The 18,769-nt window shown below is 46.8% G+C and overlaps 1 protein-coding gene across 2 annotated transcripts in view; it reads right to left on the bottom strand.

Moving 5' to 3' along the window:
* LOC138750716 (beta-1,4 N-acetylgalactosaminyltransferase 1-like) overlaps positions 1–15,661 on the bottom strand; it is a 78,818-nt gene extending 63,157 nt beyond the window's left edge. For both annotated transcript variants that reach the window (XM_069912811.1, XM_069912812.1), the window contains exons 1-3: positions 15,111–15,661; positions 13,143–13,409; positions 9,664–9,840 (exon numbers count right to left, since the gene is read on the bottom strand). In XM_069912811.1, the coding sequence (XP_069768912.1) occupies positions 9,664–9,840; positions 13,143–13,357 (392 nt within the window). In that variant the 5' untranslated portion in view covers positions 13,358–13,409; positions 15,111–15,661. The remainder of the gene's footprint in view (positions 1–9,663; positions 9,841–13,142; positions 13,410–15,110) is intronic.
* Between the last annotated feature and the right edge of the window lie 3,108 nt (positions 15,662–18,769).

Raw genomic sequence — 18,769 nt, 5'->3', positions numbered from 1 at the left:
TCTAATTAGCTAACCATACACAGATTTATACATATGAAATTAGCCAACCCTAGATAGAATGAGTCAACTCCGCATACCAAGAGATTGTAGCCCCGAGAATCAGGAAGGTGTGAATAAGGACAATGACATGATGGGGCACCCACAGGATACCCCCTGGTCCTCCAAGTGTACTGAAACTGCACGTAGGCAGGAAGGATTACCTATGCCAAACCCATCCAGGGGGCAGAAGAATGTAAGGGGGAGGGCACTCTGATACTGAAATTGACTGTATAAAAGTTGGGTGAGCCCCAGTATATGTGTGTATTCCCAGGGTAAGGGGAAGCACCCAACTTTGCATTGTTGTTGTAATAAATGTTCTTTGTTCTCAATTTTTGTCTCGAGCAATTTCTTTAAAGGTACTTTAATTTCTAACAATATGGTGTGAGAATAACAACCTGAGACTCAATGTGGAGATGATCGTGTACTTCAAGAGGACCAGGGATGGCTATTGATAAAGTTCCTTGGAGATTACTTAACTAGTGACCTATCCTGGACACTCCCCTCCTCACTTGTCAGGAAAGTACAACAGCAACTGCACGTCCTGAAAAGACTGAGGTGGGCAAGGCTACCAGCCACATTACGTCAACCTTCAATAGGAGCTCTATCGAGAGTGTCCTGGCCGGCTGCGTCACAGTGAAATTCGGTTGCTGTGGAGCATCAGGTCGGAGGTTGATCCACAGGACCATGAGTGGCAGAGAGGATCACCAGGGTCTCCCTCCCCTCCATTGATGTGATCTAGTGGGATTCTTGTTTAAAAAGGGCTTGCAAAAATCATTGATGACCCCCTACTACCCCGCACACAGTAGCTTCCAGCGACTCCCATTGGGAAAGAATCACCAGGCTGAGAAACAGCTTCTTCCCGTAGACAGTGAGACTGCTGAAAGACTCCTAAAAACAACTCTCTGTTGTCATGATAATGAATATGTATGAGATGTACCGGAAGTCACTTGGTATGAGAGAGAGAGATAAGAACACAAGCAGGAGAACAAAGGAAACGGGAGAATAAAAGACACTCAGAAGTTTACCTGATAAACTTGTATTTAATGTTTTATTAACTTCACATTTCGGGCCACAAATGTGACATTGGCGACGAGGATGGGATAAGCTTGAAGAAAATTAAAGACTAAACAAGATTACAGAGGTTTACAGACAACTTCAAGGTGATAAGAATTTTCTCTTTGCTCAGTACTTTTGGGGCTGGAATATTTCCTCATGGCTGGTGCAAACTGTGACTTTCTAACACATAGTGGAATTGCTCATTTTGACCCAACGGGTGATGCAAGTACTGTAAGTGTGAAGTGGAAGGCATGGCTGGAAGAATTTGAATCCCACGCCGACAGTCGTGGCCTATTTCTAGATACCGGTACAGTTGAACAAAAAGCACAGAGAAGGGCGTTACTTCTTTTCACTGCAGGACCCACAGTTCGGGAAACATTTAAGACATTTTTGAATACTGGAAGAAAGGATGAGTACCGGAAAGCAGTAGATGCATTAAATGCACGCTATGTAGTGACACCGAATGCTACATTTCAATGCCATTTGTTTCAGAGAACGAGACAAGAAGATGGCCAGACAATTGCTCAGTACGTGACGAGACTACGCCAGCTAGCTGCTGGATGCAATTACATGCCAGCTGATTTGGACAACCAATTATTGGATCAAGTCGTACAGCACTGTAGATCAGATAAACTCAGAAGACGTCTACTGGAAGGAGGGAGTGAGTTGGAACTCACCGATGCTTTAACCATTGCTGCTGCATTAGAGGCTGTTGAAGGGCAATTTCATACCATGACCCTGAAAGACAACTCAAGCCAGCAAATTAAGAGGCTCTCACATCGCCATAATCAGCCAAGATATACGCCGACACAGGACGTGGAGTGTTATCGATGTGGAAACCGAGGTCACTTTGGAAAAGACCCATATTGCCCGGCTAAAGGCAAAGTTTGCAGAAAGTGTGGAGGTAAGGACCACTTTGCAAAGAAGTGCAAAAGCAAGTCCAATGCAGACCAGAAGAGGAAGAGTACAACTTCCAAAGGCAAAGCCTGGGGGAAAGGAAAGTATCCTGGAAAGAAAGATACCATTCGCCAGATAGACGGTGACGATGATGATACCCAGGAGGAACAGAGTTGTTACCAATTCACGTTGAATGAAGTACATCATGAGAAGGTCCCAGTGATCATTGGTGGAGTGACAGTGCAGGTCATTGTAGACTCAGGCAGTGACAGTAATGTGATTGATCGACATTTATGGGAGAAGTTGAAAAGGAAAAAGATCATCTGTACCTCAAAGAAGTGTTCCAAGAAACTGTATCCATACACAGTAACCAAGCCATTGCAGACCATTGGATGTTTTACTGCAACTGTTGAAGCTGGAGATAAGTACACCGAAGCAGAGTTTATGGTCATAGGGGAGAACCATTGCTGAGTAGAAGCACAGCGCAAGACCTGGCAATACTTCATATTGGAGCTTGTGTCAATTCAATTCAGTCATACGAGAATATGAAGCAAGAATTCCCCGCAGTCTTCCAAGGAGTAGGAAAGCTGAAAGGTCAACAATTGAAGCTAGCGGTAGATGAAACGGTCAAACCTAAGGCACAACCAATGCGCCGAACTCCGTTTGGACTTCGTGGGAAAGTCGAAGCCAAAATTAAAGAATTGATCGAACAAGACATTATTGAACCGGTGGAACATTCGACACAATGGGTCAGTCCTGTAGTGATTGTGCCCAAACCAAAGGGTGACATGTGTTGACATGAGAATGGCCAATGAAGCTATAATTAGAGAACGACACCCTATACCAACAGTGGAGGAAATACTTCAAGAACTAACTACCAGTAAGATATTCTCAAAAATTGATCTGAAATGGGGCTATTATCAATTAGAGCTGGATCCAGGTTCCCGAGATGTAACTACATTTGTGACTCACTGTGGATTGTATCGTTACAAGAGACTATCATTTGGAATTAATGCAGCTTCGGAGATCTACCAGTATGAAATCCATCGAGTAATTCAAGGTATTCCTGGAGTTGCCAACATTTCTGACGACATCATAGTCCATGCACCAACGAAGGAAGAGCATGACAAACGGTTGAGGCGTGTACTATCTAGACTACAGGAGGCAGGCCTTACCGTGAATGGAAACAAGTGTCAGTTCGGTGTGCCAGAAATGGACTTCATGGGACACAGACTTACACGGGAAGGACTAAACCCTGCAGAGGCCAAGGTGAAAGCTATTGAAGAGGCACGTGCACCTCAGAACGCAACAGAAGTGAGGAGTTTCCTGGGATTGGTCAATTTTTGTGCAAAGTTCATTCCTAATTTCGCTACAGTGGCAGAACCACTAAGAAAACTAACCAGGAAAGGTGTACCATTTCATTTTGGATCTGAGCAGAAGAAAGCGTTCACAGCGCTGAAGCAAAGCCTGACAGATGCAAAAACTCTTGGATATTACGATCCGGCGGCATCAACCAAAGTCATAGCGGATGCCAGCCCAGTTGGTTTAGGAGCCGTGTTGGTCCAGATGCATGATGGAGGACCAAGAATCATTGCCTATGCCAGCAGATCGTTATCAGATGTGGAAAGAAGATACTCTCAGACAGAGAAAGAAGCACTCGGACTTGTATGGGCCTGTGAGAGGTTTCATGCATATTTATATGGCATTGAATTTGAACTCATCACAGATCATAAGCCATTAGAGGTGATCTATGCACCGAGATCCAAACCATGTGCCAGAATAGAGAGATGGGTACTCAGACGACAACCCTACAAATATAAAGTAATCCACATTGCAGGGAAAGCAAACATTGCTGATCCGCTGTCCAGATTGGTGAAGGATGGATGTCCACAATCCAAGTCAGAATTGGGAACAGAAACAGAGAGCTTTGTACGCTTCGTAGCTATTCAGTCGACACCGAAAGCTGTGACTACGAAGGAGGTTGAGAGAGAATCCGAACATGATCCAGAACTCAGGGAAGTAAGAGAATGCATACAGAGTGGACAATGGGACAAGTGTACTCACAAGGCTTACATTCCCATTAGAGACGAACTTTGTTGCATCGGACAGTGTGTATTAAGAGGTTGCAGATTGGTGATACCGCAAAGATTGAGACCGAAGATCGTATCCTTAGCGCATTAAGGACACCTAGGCATTGTTGGTACCAAGCAAAACCTCAGAGTTGTGATAAAGACGCAGAGAGATTTGTTAAAACTTGTCATGGATGTCAAATCACAAGTAGGAATAATCCGCCAGAGCCGATCCGGAGTACGCAACTTCCGACAGGACCATGGATCGACGTAGCTGTTGATTTTCTTGGACCTTTACCGACGGGTGAATCAATTATGGTAGTGATAGATTACTACAGCAGATACTATGAGTACGTGGTGTTGAAGTCCACAACCACTGAAAAAACAATACAAGCATTAGAAGAGATATTCGCAAGATATGGATTACCTGTTACATTATACTCTGACAATGGTCCACAATTCATTTCAGAGACACTTGCGGAATACATGAGGACCACAGGTATCCACCATCATAAAGTAACTCCGAAATGGCCGCAAGCCAATGGAGAAGTAGAAAGACAAAATCAATCCATTGAAAAACGATTGAGGATTGCACACGCAGAAGGACAAAATTGGCGAGAAGCATTGCTATCTTATGTGGCTGTCTATCGAGCAACGCTTCATGCAACCACTGGAAAAAGTCCTGCAGAAGAATTTTTTGGGAGAAAAATCCGCACAAAAATGCCAGAAATAAAGGAAATCCGAGACAACCAGGAGATGAGGGACCACGATGCTGAAAAGAAAGGTCCAGCAAAGCTGTACACAGATTCGAAACGTGGAGCCAAGTACTCAGACATCATGCCAGGAGATAATGTTCTAGTGAGGCATGAAACTGGTGGTAAGCTAGACACACCTTCTTACCATCAACCCTATACTGTCGTATCCAGAAGTGGCAGTATGGTGACAGTCAAGTCTCCGACTGGAGTCCTGTATAAGAGAAATGTATCAAGTGTAAAAAGGTACCAGTCCAGAGATATATCGAGCGAAGAGGTTGAAAGGCCAATACGAGATGCTGAAACTGAGAGACCTGATGATGTTCCAGAGGCAGTTACCAGCACTCCTGATGAAGTGACTAGAGCGCCAGAAACACTCGAAGCCGTGGCGAGCAGTATTTCCGACGCCGAGAGTGAACAACCGAGAAGCGACGACAATATCGCAGGCAGGCCGAAACGAAACCGGAAACCGCCCAAACGATACGAAGTTTGGGCCATAGTTTTAATAAGAACTTTGGGACAGTATTTTAATCTTATATCATAAAGTGCATGTATGAGTGCTGTAGGAAGTAAACTTTATGTAGTTGAGTTATAGTATTACCATTAGTTACGATGTTTGTATGTTTTCGAGGGATATTGGTAAGTGAAGGTAAAGTTTATTTCTGATTAAAGGAGGGATGTCATGATAATGAATATGTATGAGATGTACCAGAAGTCACGTGGTATGAGAGAGAGAGATAAGAACACAAGCAAGAGAACAAAGGAAACGGGAGAATAAAGACACTCAGAAGTTTACCTGATAAACTTGTGTTTAATGTTTTATTAACTTCACATTTCGGGCCACAAATGTGACATCTGTGACTTTGCTTTTATGAATAATATTTATTTTAATAAACAAAACAATGCCTACTAGAAACCCTGCAAAGGCTGAAGGCCCTGTGATATCTGTCTCTGAGGACGATGTCAGAACATCATTCGAGAGGGTGAATCCTCGCAAGGCATCATGTATGGCATATGTAGCAGGGAGATGAAAATCTGCACCAACCAACTAACCAGAGTGTTCGTGGACATTTTCAACCTCTCATTGCTGCAGTCACAGGTTCCCACCTGCTTCAAAAGGTACCCAAGAAGAGTAGCGTGAGCTGCCTTAACAACTATCACCCAGTAGCACTAACATCTACTGTGATGACATGCTTTGAGAGGCTGGTCATGGCCAGAATTAACATGGACCTAAGTAAAGATCTTGACCCACTGCAATTCATCTTTTGTCACAATTGCTCCGCAGCAGATGCCATATCGCTGGGTCTCAAAAACAGCAACCCATACATACACCTGCTCTTCATTAACTACACCTTAGCCTTCAACACTATTATTCCCTCAGTGCTGGTCAAGAAGCTACAAACTCTGGGCCTCTGTACCCTCCTCTGCAACTGAATCCTTGACTTTCTTATCGGAAGACCACAGTACGAATTGGAAACAGCATCTCCTCCTCACTATCAACACAGGTGCACCCCAAGGATGTAGCTTAGCCCACTGCTCTACTCATTATACACCCATGACTGGGTGCCCAGGCGTGCCTTCACCTGCTAAGTTTTGAAATCTTTCCCAAAGCCTTTCCATCCATTGCCCCCCACCTCCATTAATAAGACCCCACTTTCCCAGAGGTCATTTTAAAACTGAACCTCTTTATTACTCAGGGGCGCTGTAAAGGCAGCAGATTTAGGACATTCATGAACCAGGTGAGTTCTTACAACAATTCGGCCTGTCAAATCCACTCTGCCATTCCATCATGAGCTGATCCATTCTCCAACTCAGCCCCACTCTCTTGCATTCTCCCCACAACCTTTGATACCCTGACTATTCAGGTACCTATGAATCCCTGCCTTAAATATCTCCTGGTCCCCATAGCCACGCATGGGAGCAAACTCCAGGGGTTCACCACTCTCTGGCTAAAGGCTCCCTTCAATCCTGAAGCTGTGCCTTCTTGTTCTAGATTCCTCTATCATGGGAAACAACTTTGCCACATCTACTCAGTCCAGGCCTTTCAACATTAGAAATGTTTTAATGAGTTCTACCCTCATTCTCCATGTTTCCAAGAGCCATCAAATGTTCAAACGTTCTTGATATGCTGATCCCTTCATTCTAGGAATCATTCTTGAAAGTCAATCTTCTCTGAACCCTCTCCCATGCCAGCACAACCTTTCTTAAATAAGGAGCCAAAAACTGTACCCCGTACTCCGAGAGGCCTCACCAGTGCATTATAAAGCCTCAACGTCACAGCTTTTTATTCCAAACTCATTTCATGAAATGACTTTAAACTGCCCAGGTTTGCTGACTGATCTCTGACCTTGTATTGCAACCCTCCGAACATGACAACTTTTTTCCCTCAGAAATAAACTTTATTCACAATTATTTACAAAACAGGAAAACAGTTCAAAGTCTTTTCAAACCCTTGGTGTCATATCCATGCACATTCCTATCACTTGATACATATGTTCTCTATTTCATACCTTGTCCCTCTGTGGCAGAAAGGCCATAATGTACAGTGCTCAACAGAACACACTTAGTAGTGGTGTATAAGATTATAAGGGACTTAGATAGGGATGACAGTCAGTCTGGTGGCTCCTCGCAGCCCCCTTGGGGAGCCACAGAAAATGAAGGATGAACTCGACGATCCAGCTGGCTGCACGAGGCCCGCAGCACTGCCCTCCAATTGGCCACAACTAAAGGAGCCTAACTGGCCTATCAAGGAAAGCAGATCACAAATGCACCAATCAGCACTGAGGGGGCTTTGACCACGCCCCTCAGCTTGAGAATAAAGCAGGGCTGTGAGCCCAATAAAGCTCACTGGAGTTTGTGTCATTCTTTCTGGGAACAGCATGTTCTTTCTGAGCTAACCTGCATACAGCTATCACCTCTCCTGCACTATAGGCTCCACAGAGCCATAGCTTGCAGCAGCTAGCTACACCAGCACGTTTTTTTTTTCTGGGGTGTTGATGGCCAGCACAGAAGACATCTGTTTAAGGTGAGTGGAGGAACTTTCTGGGGCGATGGTTTTTTTTTTACAAAGAGAGTGACGAGTGCTGGGAATGAATTGCCAGGAGTGGTGGTGAGGGTTGGTACAATAGGGAACCCAACAGGGAAGGTGACCGCTGCAGTGGGCCAGTGAGGGGCGCAGCTGTTGAAGGGAAAGAAAGGGTTATCCTATGAGGAGTGTTTGACAGCTTTTTTGGCCTGTACTGGTTGGAATTTAGGAGAATGTGGGGGGGGAATCCCTGGGTGGGGGGCAATCCCATTGAAATTTTTGAACATTGAGTGAGGAACTTGGCAAGTGACCCAGCATCCATGGGAAGTGAAAGGTAGTTGAGATTTTAGGCCGAGCCCCTTCGTCAGTTTAAGAAAATCAGGCAGATGCCTGAATAAGGAGGTGGAGGGACCTCCAAGTGGCCAAACACTTCAAGTCCACACTCCACTGCTAAACCAACATGTCTGTCTATGGCCTCATGGACAGGTTGAGGCCACATGTAAAATGGAGGAATAATACCTTATATCCCATCTTGGCAGTCTCCAACCAGACAGCATCAATCTCGACTTCTCCAGTTTCCATTAACCCTATCCCAGTCTCTCTTTCCCTCATCTCTCTGCTTCCCTTCCTCCAGCTCCCCACCCACTTCTTTTCCTTCTCCTACCCAAGAGCTACCCTCTCCCCTGTTACTTCTCAGCTTCTATCCTCCCGTCAGTATCCATCTCCTACCTCTCCATCTGTGTTTCACCTCCTTCCCCCACCTCCCTCCCCACCTTTTCATTCAAGCAACTGCCCGATTGTCAACACTCTTCATGCTTGAAATGTCCACCACCTTTTACTTCCTATTGATGCTGTGTGACCTGCTGAGTTTCTCCAGCATTTTTTCCCATTCGGGAAAACTTGCCACTAGATCAGTCTAACTGCAATGTGTAACGTTGTGGATGGTGATCAAGGCAATCGGGACAACATTTCTGGCAGAGAATGCCAGGACCTGAATCAGTGGGTGCACTGGGAGCAACGCCCCATGACAGAACCAAAATTGGGCTCAGTTTCACAAGGACGGACTCGGGACAGAAGGACATCACTGAGAAGAGTGATACGGAGAAAGTTCTTCAGTGTGTGATCAGTAGAATTTGTTGTCACAGTCATTGGATGTATTTAAGGGAGCGATTAATAGCTTTTGATTAGCTAGGCCATCAAAGGTTATGGGGAGAAGGCTGGGCAGTGGGGCAGAGTGATTGAATCCTGTGGCAGGCTTGATGGGCTGAATGGTCTATTTCTGCCCCTACAGTATGTTTTATAGTCCAATGGACTCAAGATTGCTGTCTCTAAGCTCAGTGACTTCAGATTGGAAGGCCAATGACTATGAGGAGGGAGGCCACATGATGGAGGTCTGCCTTCCACCTTCACCACCAACTCAGTACATGTTTTACAACCACCTTAGTACCAACCCCCTCCTTCCCCCAATTTAAAAACACCAGATTAAAATGTATGAACCAGGTAACAGGGAGCAGAGCAGACCTGGTGCCAACAGGTCCTGGAAAAGGGCTCACTTCCTGCGTTCATGTGGAAAGAGACGGAGGACAGCGTCGTGTGTGGGGTCTGGGTCTTTACTGGAGCCTCAACAACTCTGGTGATTCAGAGTCTGCAAGGTCCGCAGTGACTTTTACTGTCATGTAATAATACATTAAAAATGTAAGAGACATGATATACTTTAACTTCTGCTTGCTGTAAGGCAAAGTGTCGACATTAATGTCGCCCTGCACCCCTTACAGTAAAAGAGAAAGAAAAAATGTTGCGTGAACTAAGTCCCACCCGCTCGTACCTCTCCAGGAATCGTTGGTATTCCTGCTGCCTCCTTTTCTTCAGCACCTCCTGTTCAGCATCGTTGAAGACCTGCTGGAACTGATGGACAGAAGTCTGAGGGAAAATATGTCCCATGAACGGCAGCTTCAGCACCGGCTCCTCTTTATCACATCTGCAGTTGTTCTTTGGAAGCAGACTAAGGAGAAAAATTAGAGTTTTGTGTTGTTGAAAGTTCAGATTTATTGTCAGGGTACAGCCCAACCTCCTGGGAAGTGGGGTCTTGCAGGGTGGGTGGCAGGGTTGCGGGGGGATGGTGGGGTGATGAGTAGAAAGGCTTGGGGAAGGAATTCCAAAACTTGGCAGGTGAAGGCACGGCTGCCAGTGGGTGAGGCTGTCCCTTGTTCACATGCAGGGGAAGGCAATGACCAGTGAAAGGGTCAGGAGGGACATTCATGCCGGAGACATTCTCCACAGTTCTGGGCGTCTAAAAGCATTTGAAGGGAAATCCACCTCCTCATTTTTGCCGTGATCTTTTTATTTGTTCTCCTCAGAACCATTTTCCCAACGTAAACCCTGCCCCTCCCAAGGATGCTAACAGCAGCACCTCACGCATACTGGGCCGGAAGATGTTTCCAGTGAACCCATGCCACTTAAAGGGCCGATCTTCAGTCTATGTTCTCTGACCTCACTGTCACCTCACACACAATCTCACAGAGGTCAGTGCAGGAATCACTCCCAGCTTTCGGTCCTCAAGGATACTTCCGATTCAGATTTATTGTCAGAGTACAGATATGACAACACATACAACCCTGAGATTGTTTTTCCTGCGGGCCAGGCAGAATTTCCACTTATCAATAGTCCCAAAATCTGCACAGAAGAAAAAATGTCTACATAAGGGAGTAATGTAAACAAAGAGGACTGGAGGGCCTTAGGCGTCAAAGGCTTCCTCATCATGTCATAGGTTTGGATCTGGAACTCGGGTTGCCGATGAATCAAACAGGAGTCTGTGCAGCTTTAGAGGCTGGAGGAAAATCCAAGGACACTCAGCGACTCTGAAGGGACTCCCTTCTCCTTCTCTAGTACTGTAAGGGGCGCCGGACAACACCAACAGCGGCTCTTTCTCTGCCTTACAGCCGGCAGACGGAAATTTCGAGGAATAGTGCATATTCTGTCCTATTATATGACAATGAAGGAATCTTGAATGTTCATTCTCGCGGCCCCCGGTGACTCAGTGAAAGGCAGTGGATGAGATGAATGATCCCTTGATCACAACGCGCTCACGGAATATAGGACCCCAATTTCATGCAGCCGTAATGGCCATAAAATGATCCCCAATGCAAAATCTTGCCTGGCCATCAACTTGACACTTTTTTCTTTTAACCAACATTTCTTCAGTTACTGATGCTGCCCATTCTCTTGGCTTCCAAGCAATACACCCGTCAGCATCCAGTGACTGAGCAATGAGATGACGCAACTTTTTTGATAAGCTTGTTGATGAAGAAGATCATTGAAATTGTCACAGCCAGTCTGAAGTGGATAATATTTTCTCCCACATCTAAACCCCCATCCCCACCATTACTGCAACTACACCAGTTATCCCCCTGGGATTGTCACCAGCACCAGCGCTAATCCTGACGGACTGACTGCAATCTGTCACTGTCAGGACTAGATTGGCCCACTCTCTGAACTTTCAAGGTTCAAAGGGGCAAGGAATTCCTGCAGCATTTTAAGATTCAAGATTATTTTATTGTCATGGAATAGTTGCAGAACATGTAATATTATACAGGATTGCCATTTGCCTTCCATAAGGGAAAGAGTCTGGCCTTCCTAACAAAACAAGAGAAAGGGAAGCAAAAAGGAGTTACTTCAAAGTCACTGGGTGTCCATGAATTCACCTCCAGCGCTCCTGCAGCCTCTGCAGCTGCATAGACCCCTTTTTGATCCATCCACAACTTCAGATCCAAACCTCCCACAATCAGGAAGCCTTCAGCGACTGAGGCCCCTTCGGGAGTCCTTCTTTCCCTCAGCAGCCTCTTGAATCTCTACTCCTTTACCTGGGATCCCATGAGCCATTCATCATCAGGCCGCAGCCTTTAACCACTGAGTCCCTCTCTGGTCACTATCCTGTAGGGTCATCTCCTCTGCTTCTCTTTCTCAACACCTGGTATTCTCCCCATTTATAGTGCCCTTCGCAACTCTGCTTCTTCCCCCCCCCCATCCAAACCACCACCCCCCGCAGAGCCTGCAACACCTCACAGCTGCTTCTGAGCACAGATGCCACCAACCCAGACACAGACCTCATGGTTGCAGTATTTTACTTTAAAAAAAAACGTCAGCTGCTCTAACAGGCCGTTTTAATCATGTATGGAGCCATTGGCAGTAGGACTGGGCAGTAGCATCAAGGTTACAACCTTGCCACATGGGAAATGACCTTGCCACATCTACTTTGTTCAGGTCTTTCAGCCTCCATGAGGTTCCCCCTCATCCTTCAGTACTCCCAAAAAGAACAGTTCAAGAGCTGACAAAATGAAACCTCATATAAAGTCTCAATACTAATAATAATGGAACTGGGGGGTTACCAAAAGGATGGGCTTTCAGAGAGTCCTTCAAATTTTTAAGCCAATGTGTTGTAAGTGTGGGCTCCATTACTTTTGAAAAAAGTTGATATTTATTACATAAATTTTAAGTTATTTTCTCAAGTGGAATACAAGTATGCAATTCAGCTTGCCATCTCTCCATCTAAAACTCTCTCTCTCTCTCCTGAGATCCCATTCCAACCTGACTTTCCCAATCTTCTTTCTTATTAAAATCCCCCATGATTATCATAACATTGTCCTTCTGGCATGCCTTTTCCATTTCCAGTTGCATTTGTAATCCAGATCCCTGCTGTATATAACTGCCATTTTACCATTCCTTAATTCAACCTATAGGTTTCTGATCAAACAATATGTCACTTTTTCCAATAATTTAGTATTGTTGCTTACCAGCAAAGTCTTGGGATGCCCTCTGCCTACCTGCCCATCCTTGCAATACACTATGTATCCTTGGATGATCAGCTCCCAATGACATCTATTCATTTGGCATGATTGAGTAATAGCCACATCATCATATTCTCCAATCTGTAGCTGTACAGCAAGATTATCCGCCTTATTCCTAATGCTGCCTGCGTTTAAGTATAATTCCTTGAGTTCAGTTTTTGAACATGCTGTATCTCTGTCCAGCTATTGTTTTGTCTTGTCACCTGCCTGTCATCCTTGCTGCACGCTATCTTCGCTTTACTGCTGTTTTCCCCTTCATCAGCCCGAACACTCTGGTTCCCATCCCCTGATCCTCATCTCCTGTTCTGTGCTCAGCTTCCCATTGCTCGAGAGATCGCCGATCTTTCAGAAAATTCTCCACTTCCTCTTTTCCCCAGTGAAGCTCGGATTCTAGTGTGCCAGCATTTGACTTGGTCAAGGTCTGTCATATTGGCCACGGGGGGAGGCAGCAGACACTCACCCAGCCACTGTCTCTTTCACTTTGTATGGAATATAAGCATATTTTTCAGGGGGCTCCCAGAGTTTGTGTTTCAGGAGGTTCTCTGAAATGCTGGAGATTCGGTAATTCACGTCCACGGTGGGGTGAGGTTTCAGCGGCCAGAGACACAGGACAAAAATTCCCAGTGGCAACGTCACCAGCAAAAGGCAGCAAAGGGTCTTCTTGATGGAGCGCATGCTGGAGCAATGGAGGATGAAGAGTCAACGTTTCCCCAGTGCTTTTCAAAAGCTGTTTGGAAGAAACAGCGGGTCAAATCTAACACTCCATGGACATAATTTTACACAGCAAAGCCAACATGCTAAAGCTGGTCTCTCTCCTACCTCCCCCACTCCACATTATTTTACATAGCAAGGCCAACATGCTAAAGCTGGTCTCTCTCCTCCCCCCCCACTCCACATAATTTTACACAGCAAGGCCAACATGCTAAAGCTGGTCTCTCTCCTACCCCCCAACTCCACATAATTTTACACAGCAAGGCCAACATGCTAAAGCTGGTCTCTCTCCTTCCCCCCGCCCCAACTCCACCCCATTCTGATCAATGGTATTTACCGGGATCATTGTCCAAAGAGGGCTTGCGAAATCACTGAGGATCCCTACCACCCCGCACACATCTTTCAGCTACACCCAACAGCAAAGAGATACAGGAGTACCAGAACCAGAACCACCAGTATCTTCTCATGGGCAGTGAGAAGCCTCCATCACTCTACTATTTATTTAACAATTATCTATTTATTTTAATATTTATACATAGGTACCCTGCACGTGCATCATTTGTCTGTATGTATGCTATGTCTGTATAAATTTTACACCTGTTTTATCAGGTTGTATTTGTACAATTTGTACAACTTTAAGCACCAGAGCCTGGTGAAAATTTATAAATCTTAAATTCTGTGCACAGTAGAAGAATTGCCTGAAACTGGTGAACTTGGAGGAATGAGAAGTGAGATTGGACTGTCAATCAAAGAACTTTTCTGAACATTACATACATGTGTGCTTAGAATTAGAAGGCAGTTAAGTTAATAGCAGTAAGTTAAAGTTTGATCCTGTTTTTATGTTTAAAGAAAATGAAAAGCAACCTTTGTTTAAGTAACCATTTGTCTTGGTGAATTTCTATCACTGCTGGGTTTTGGACTGGTAACAGTAGCCTTGCCCTGTGCACCTCCAATATTAGACAGTGATGCAACTGGTCAGAATGGTCTCCACTCCACACCTGAAGAAATTAGTCAGGGTGTTTGGTGACATACCAACTCTCCTCAAACTCCCAACGAAATCGCCTTCTTCATGATGGCAACGACATGGTGAAATCAAAATCTAGAGTCTGCCCAGTGTCATGTGGTCAGGGCTCTGCTTCCTGGGATTTCAAAGCTGATTTTCTCAGTGCCTGTGTATGTGGGTCACTTGTTCACGGGTTGGCAGTCCTTGAGATGAACAGTGGCCTCAGAGGGGCCTTTGTTCGACGGTGACAATGAATGGCAAGAGGAGAGGCCGATGGTGGAGGGCGGTGCCAAGATCGAAGGCGATGGCTGTGGCTTTGGGAGCCACTTCGCTTTGGAGGGAGGGAGGTGGGAATTTCTGCAGTGTTGAGGACTCAGGGAAGAATTAGACTGTGTGTGTGTGGTGGGGCGGTCAGAAACAGAGTGATCTAACTGGTTTTAAAACCCAGGATGAATATTCGTGAGTGGAGTTTAATGAATCAGGAACAGATTTATTGCCATGAACCCGTGTCCTGAAATCTGATGATCAGCCTTGGGCACTGCAGTCACAAAACTGCTCTAAGTTGCAAGGTCCCAGGAGAGCTTGCCATCTTCAACGTGATATCACTGCAGATCACAGAGCATCTCCCCCAACACCCCCCCCCCCATCAAGAAAACTCGTTACCCTCCCTCTTCTACCCCCCCCCCCCACCCCCTTTTTAATTCAAACGCTTACCTGCTTCTTTTTTACAACGTGGGCAAATCTGGGCTGTGCGCGGACCGGCAAGGATCTCCGCCCCGACCTGCCGGAGGCGGACGCCCGATGCCCCGCAGAAATCCGCAGCGCAATCCTCCGGCACCCATCAGCGGCAATGGCTGGAATGGAATGAAGGCTGCGGACAGCCTGCCCACCCTCCCTCCCCTGTCGGGCGTGAAATGCCCAAAGTCGGGAATCTTCGTATTTAATGGGGACACGCACAGAGAAGGGGAGTGGGGGGGAGACACTTGGATGGTTTTTCTTCCAATGTTACAAATCGTTCACGGTCGTCAATGCATTGGACGCGGATTTCATCCGTGCATTTCCCCGGGAACCCCCTCTTCCCTCGGGGTTCCTGCTCGAGGACGGCAACGGATTTTACCCTCTTTCTTCGCCGATTCGCATTTGACAGATTGCAACGATCCAAAGGCAGGCCGTTAGTCAGGAAGAAATACAGCAGGATCAACCAAATGAGGTTGTCCCTCCCCTCCCACTCTCTCGCTCCTTCAGCCTCTCGGCATTCCGATTGCTCCGATTCCCCTGCGCGGCCACTAGGGGGCGCCGCCGCCGCGAGCCTCCAGATCTCCTCCTTCCTGTCGGCCGCTGGAGGACCAGCGGAGAAACTGGGCGGGGTCGGTGCTCACGCTCCCCAAGTGACGGCCGGACGAGCCAACGCGTCCGGGCCTAGATCATGAGCGAGCATCTTCAGTCCACGGCAGTGAAGGGATTTCACCAGGCAAGACCAGAGAGCCACAGAGCAAGGAGGGCTGGTGAAAGGGGTTCAGCTGCTCAGATCCACAGCCCACAGAGGGTTTTGTCACTTCGGGGGAGAGGTCTCCTCCTCCCTTACCTTTGCCCCCCTCCCTCTTTTCTTTCCTTTGCCATCATAGGCTGTGGTGAAGGGCACCAAGTTCCTTGGAGTTCACTTAACCAGTGACTGATTGTCTTCTTTGGCTTTGCTTCGCGGACAAAGATTTATGGAGGGGTCAGCTGCAGGCTCGTTGGTGGCTGACAAGTCCGATGCGGGACAGGCAGACACGGTTGCAGCGGTTGCAAGGGAAAATTGGTTGGTTGGGGTTGGGTGTTGGGTTTTTCCTCCTTTGTCTTTTGTCAGTGAGGTGGGCTCTGCGGTCTTCTTCAAAGGAGGTTGCTGCCCGCCAAACTGTGAGGCGCCAAGATGCACGGTTTGAGGCGAGATCAGCCCACTGGCGGTGGTCAATGTGGCAGGCACCAAGAGATTTCTTTAAGCAGACCTTGTACCTCTTCTTTGGTGCACCTCTGTCTCAGTGGCCAGTGGAGAGCTCGCCATAGAACACGATCTTGGGAAGGCGATGGTCCTCCATTCTGGAGACCTGACCCACCCAGCGCAGTTGGATCTTCAGCAGCATGGACTCGATGCTGTTGGCCTCTGCCATCTCGAGTACTTCGATGTTAGGGATGAAGTCGCTCCTGTGAGAGATGGGAAAATTGATCTAAAATTATGAACATGGAAGAAACTAAAATTCATCAGTTAATGGCTGTAACCAGTACAAACAGGATAAGCTTGGGGGTTAGGATGCAGGAAAGCAGAGTCAGCACGATTAACATAAGAATCTTCTGTGTGACAAGAGCCACCATAAGACTAAGAAAAGGAATGGTAAAGTACACTAGAATGTAGGAAGTTGAGGTAGTCTGGATCAGATAAAGGTCTCCTAGCCCTGGACAGAAGTACCAAGTCCTACATATCTAATTAGCTAACCATACACAGATTTATACATATGAAATTAGCCAACCCTAGATAGAATGAGTCAACTCTGCATACCAAGAGATTGTAGCCCCGAAAATCAGGAAGGTGTGAATAAGGACAATGACATGATGGGACACCCACACCTTGGTCCTCCAAGTGTACTGAAACTGCACGTAGGCAGGAAGGATTACCTATGCCAAACCCATCCAGGGGGCAGAAGAATGTAAGGGGGAGGGCACTCTGATACTGAAATTGACTGTATAAAAGTTGGGTGAGCCCCAGTATATGTGTGTATTCCCAGGGTAAGGGGAAGCACCCAACTTTGCATTGTTGTTGTAATAAATGTTCTTTGTTCTCAATTTTTGTCTCGAGCAATTTCTTTAAAGATACGTTAATTTCTAACACTCCAATGAAAGTTGAGGATGGAGCGGAGACAACGCTGGTGGAAGCATCTCCTCACATGTCAGGAAGGCAATTCCTGGGAAGACCGGCACAGTGTGGTGACATGAGTGTATGACTGACTGTCTCCTCCCTGTAACTCCTTCCCCTGGAATCCCCAGTAAAGGTGGTCGTGCCTGAGTCCCTTGCTCAGTACGAATCCTGGAATCGGCTCAGCAACAGGAGCGTGTGTCCAGTCTTCTGGCATTATTGACAGGGGATCAATTTTATTACCATAATGTTTTCTTTTACCGCAATGAAGAAGTTGCTAGACTGATCCGCAATTGCCCAAAGACCCAGACCGATTCGAGCGCTGGCTACTCTGCTTTAACAACTTTCTGCATGCCTGCGGTCAAGTCATGAGTTCCGACGACAAGCTACACCTGCTTCGATTGCGGGTCGGCCACTGCGCCTACATGATCATCAGCCTGCTCGAATTATGATGAAGCCATGAACAGGCTCCAAAGCCAGTACAGGCCCAGGATGAACGCTGTCTACGCCAGACATCTACTGGCCACCCGCAAACAGCAACTTGGTGAGCTCCTCGCAGAATACATTTGGGTCCGACGCGAACTCGGGTGAGCCTGCAGCTGCAGGACGTTACTGCTGAGGCCTACACAGATGAACTCATTGGGGATGCCTGCATCCAATCAGACTATTTCCTCCAGCAGATGCTGGAACTGGATGAACTGACCTTGCAGAGGGCCTATAAAGTGTCCAAAATATTGGATGTACCTCCTCCAGAACACAGATTCATTCTTCTCTGACAATGCGACCGCCTCATGGGGAATGCGAGCATCGCAGGGTCCCAGGGCGCCTCCACACAGAGGCACCCCGACTTCACCTCCACCGGCGCCGCCTTCTGCAGCCAACAGAAACATCCCTGCAAGCGCTGCCCAGCCAAGGAAGCAGTGTGCTAAGGATGTGGGAAGAAGGGACACTATGTCAAATTCTGTAAGTCCAGACCTTCTCCCCTCCCTAGCAGTGGGGACCAGCGCCATCTTGGCCAGCATCATCTCTGGTGTCACCTCCACCCCCGAACAACAACACCATGTACAGACAAAGGGGGCCACCATCTTGGCCGGCATCACTTCCAGCACCATTTCCACCCCGAGAAATGGCACCATGTGCACGTCATGGAGGCCGCTATCTCTCCAGCCTTGTTGCAGACACCATCTTACCAGTCTGAATCAGACAGCGACTCTGACAATGACTTGGTACTGGCATCGGTTGTAATAGATCAGGACAACCCCCACCATCTCTCCCATTCGATGATGGAGGTCAAGGTAAGTTGTCATCTCACCAACTGCCTATTCGATAGCGGGAGCACAGAGGGCTTTGTAAACTTTATTTATAATCAATAATACATACATAATACGATGTAATACATATTTTATCCCATAGAAACCCCCTCCCCATCCCTTTCCCTCCCACCCCCCCCAACCCCCCCCCCCCCCCCACTAAACAACTCCCA

Source organism: Narcine bancroftii, unplaced genomic scaffold (assembly GCF_036971445.1).
Source record: "Narcine bancroftii isolate sNarBan1 unplaced genomic scaffold, sNarBan1.hap1 Scaffold_240, whole genome shotgun sequence".
Classification (NCBI taxonomy): Eukaryota; Metazoa; Chordata; class Chondrichthyes; order Torpediniformes; family Narcinidae; genus Narcine; species Narcine bancroftii.
The sequence above is the reverse complement of the archived record's forward strand: the minus strand, read 5'-3'. Positions and strand labels throughout refer to the sequence as shown.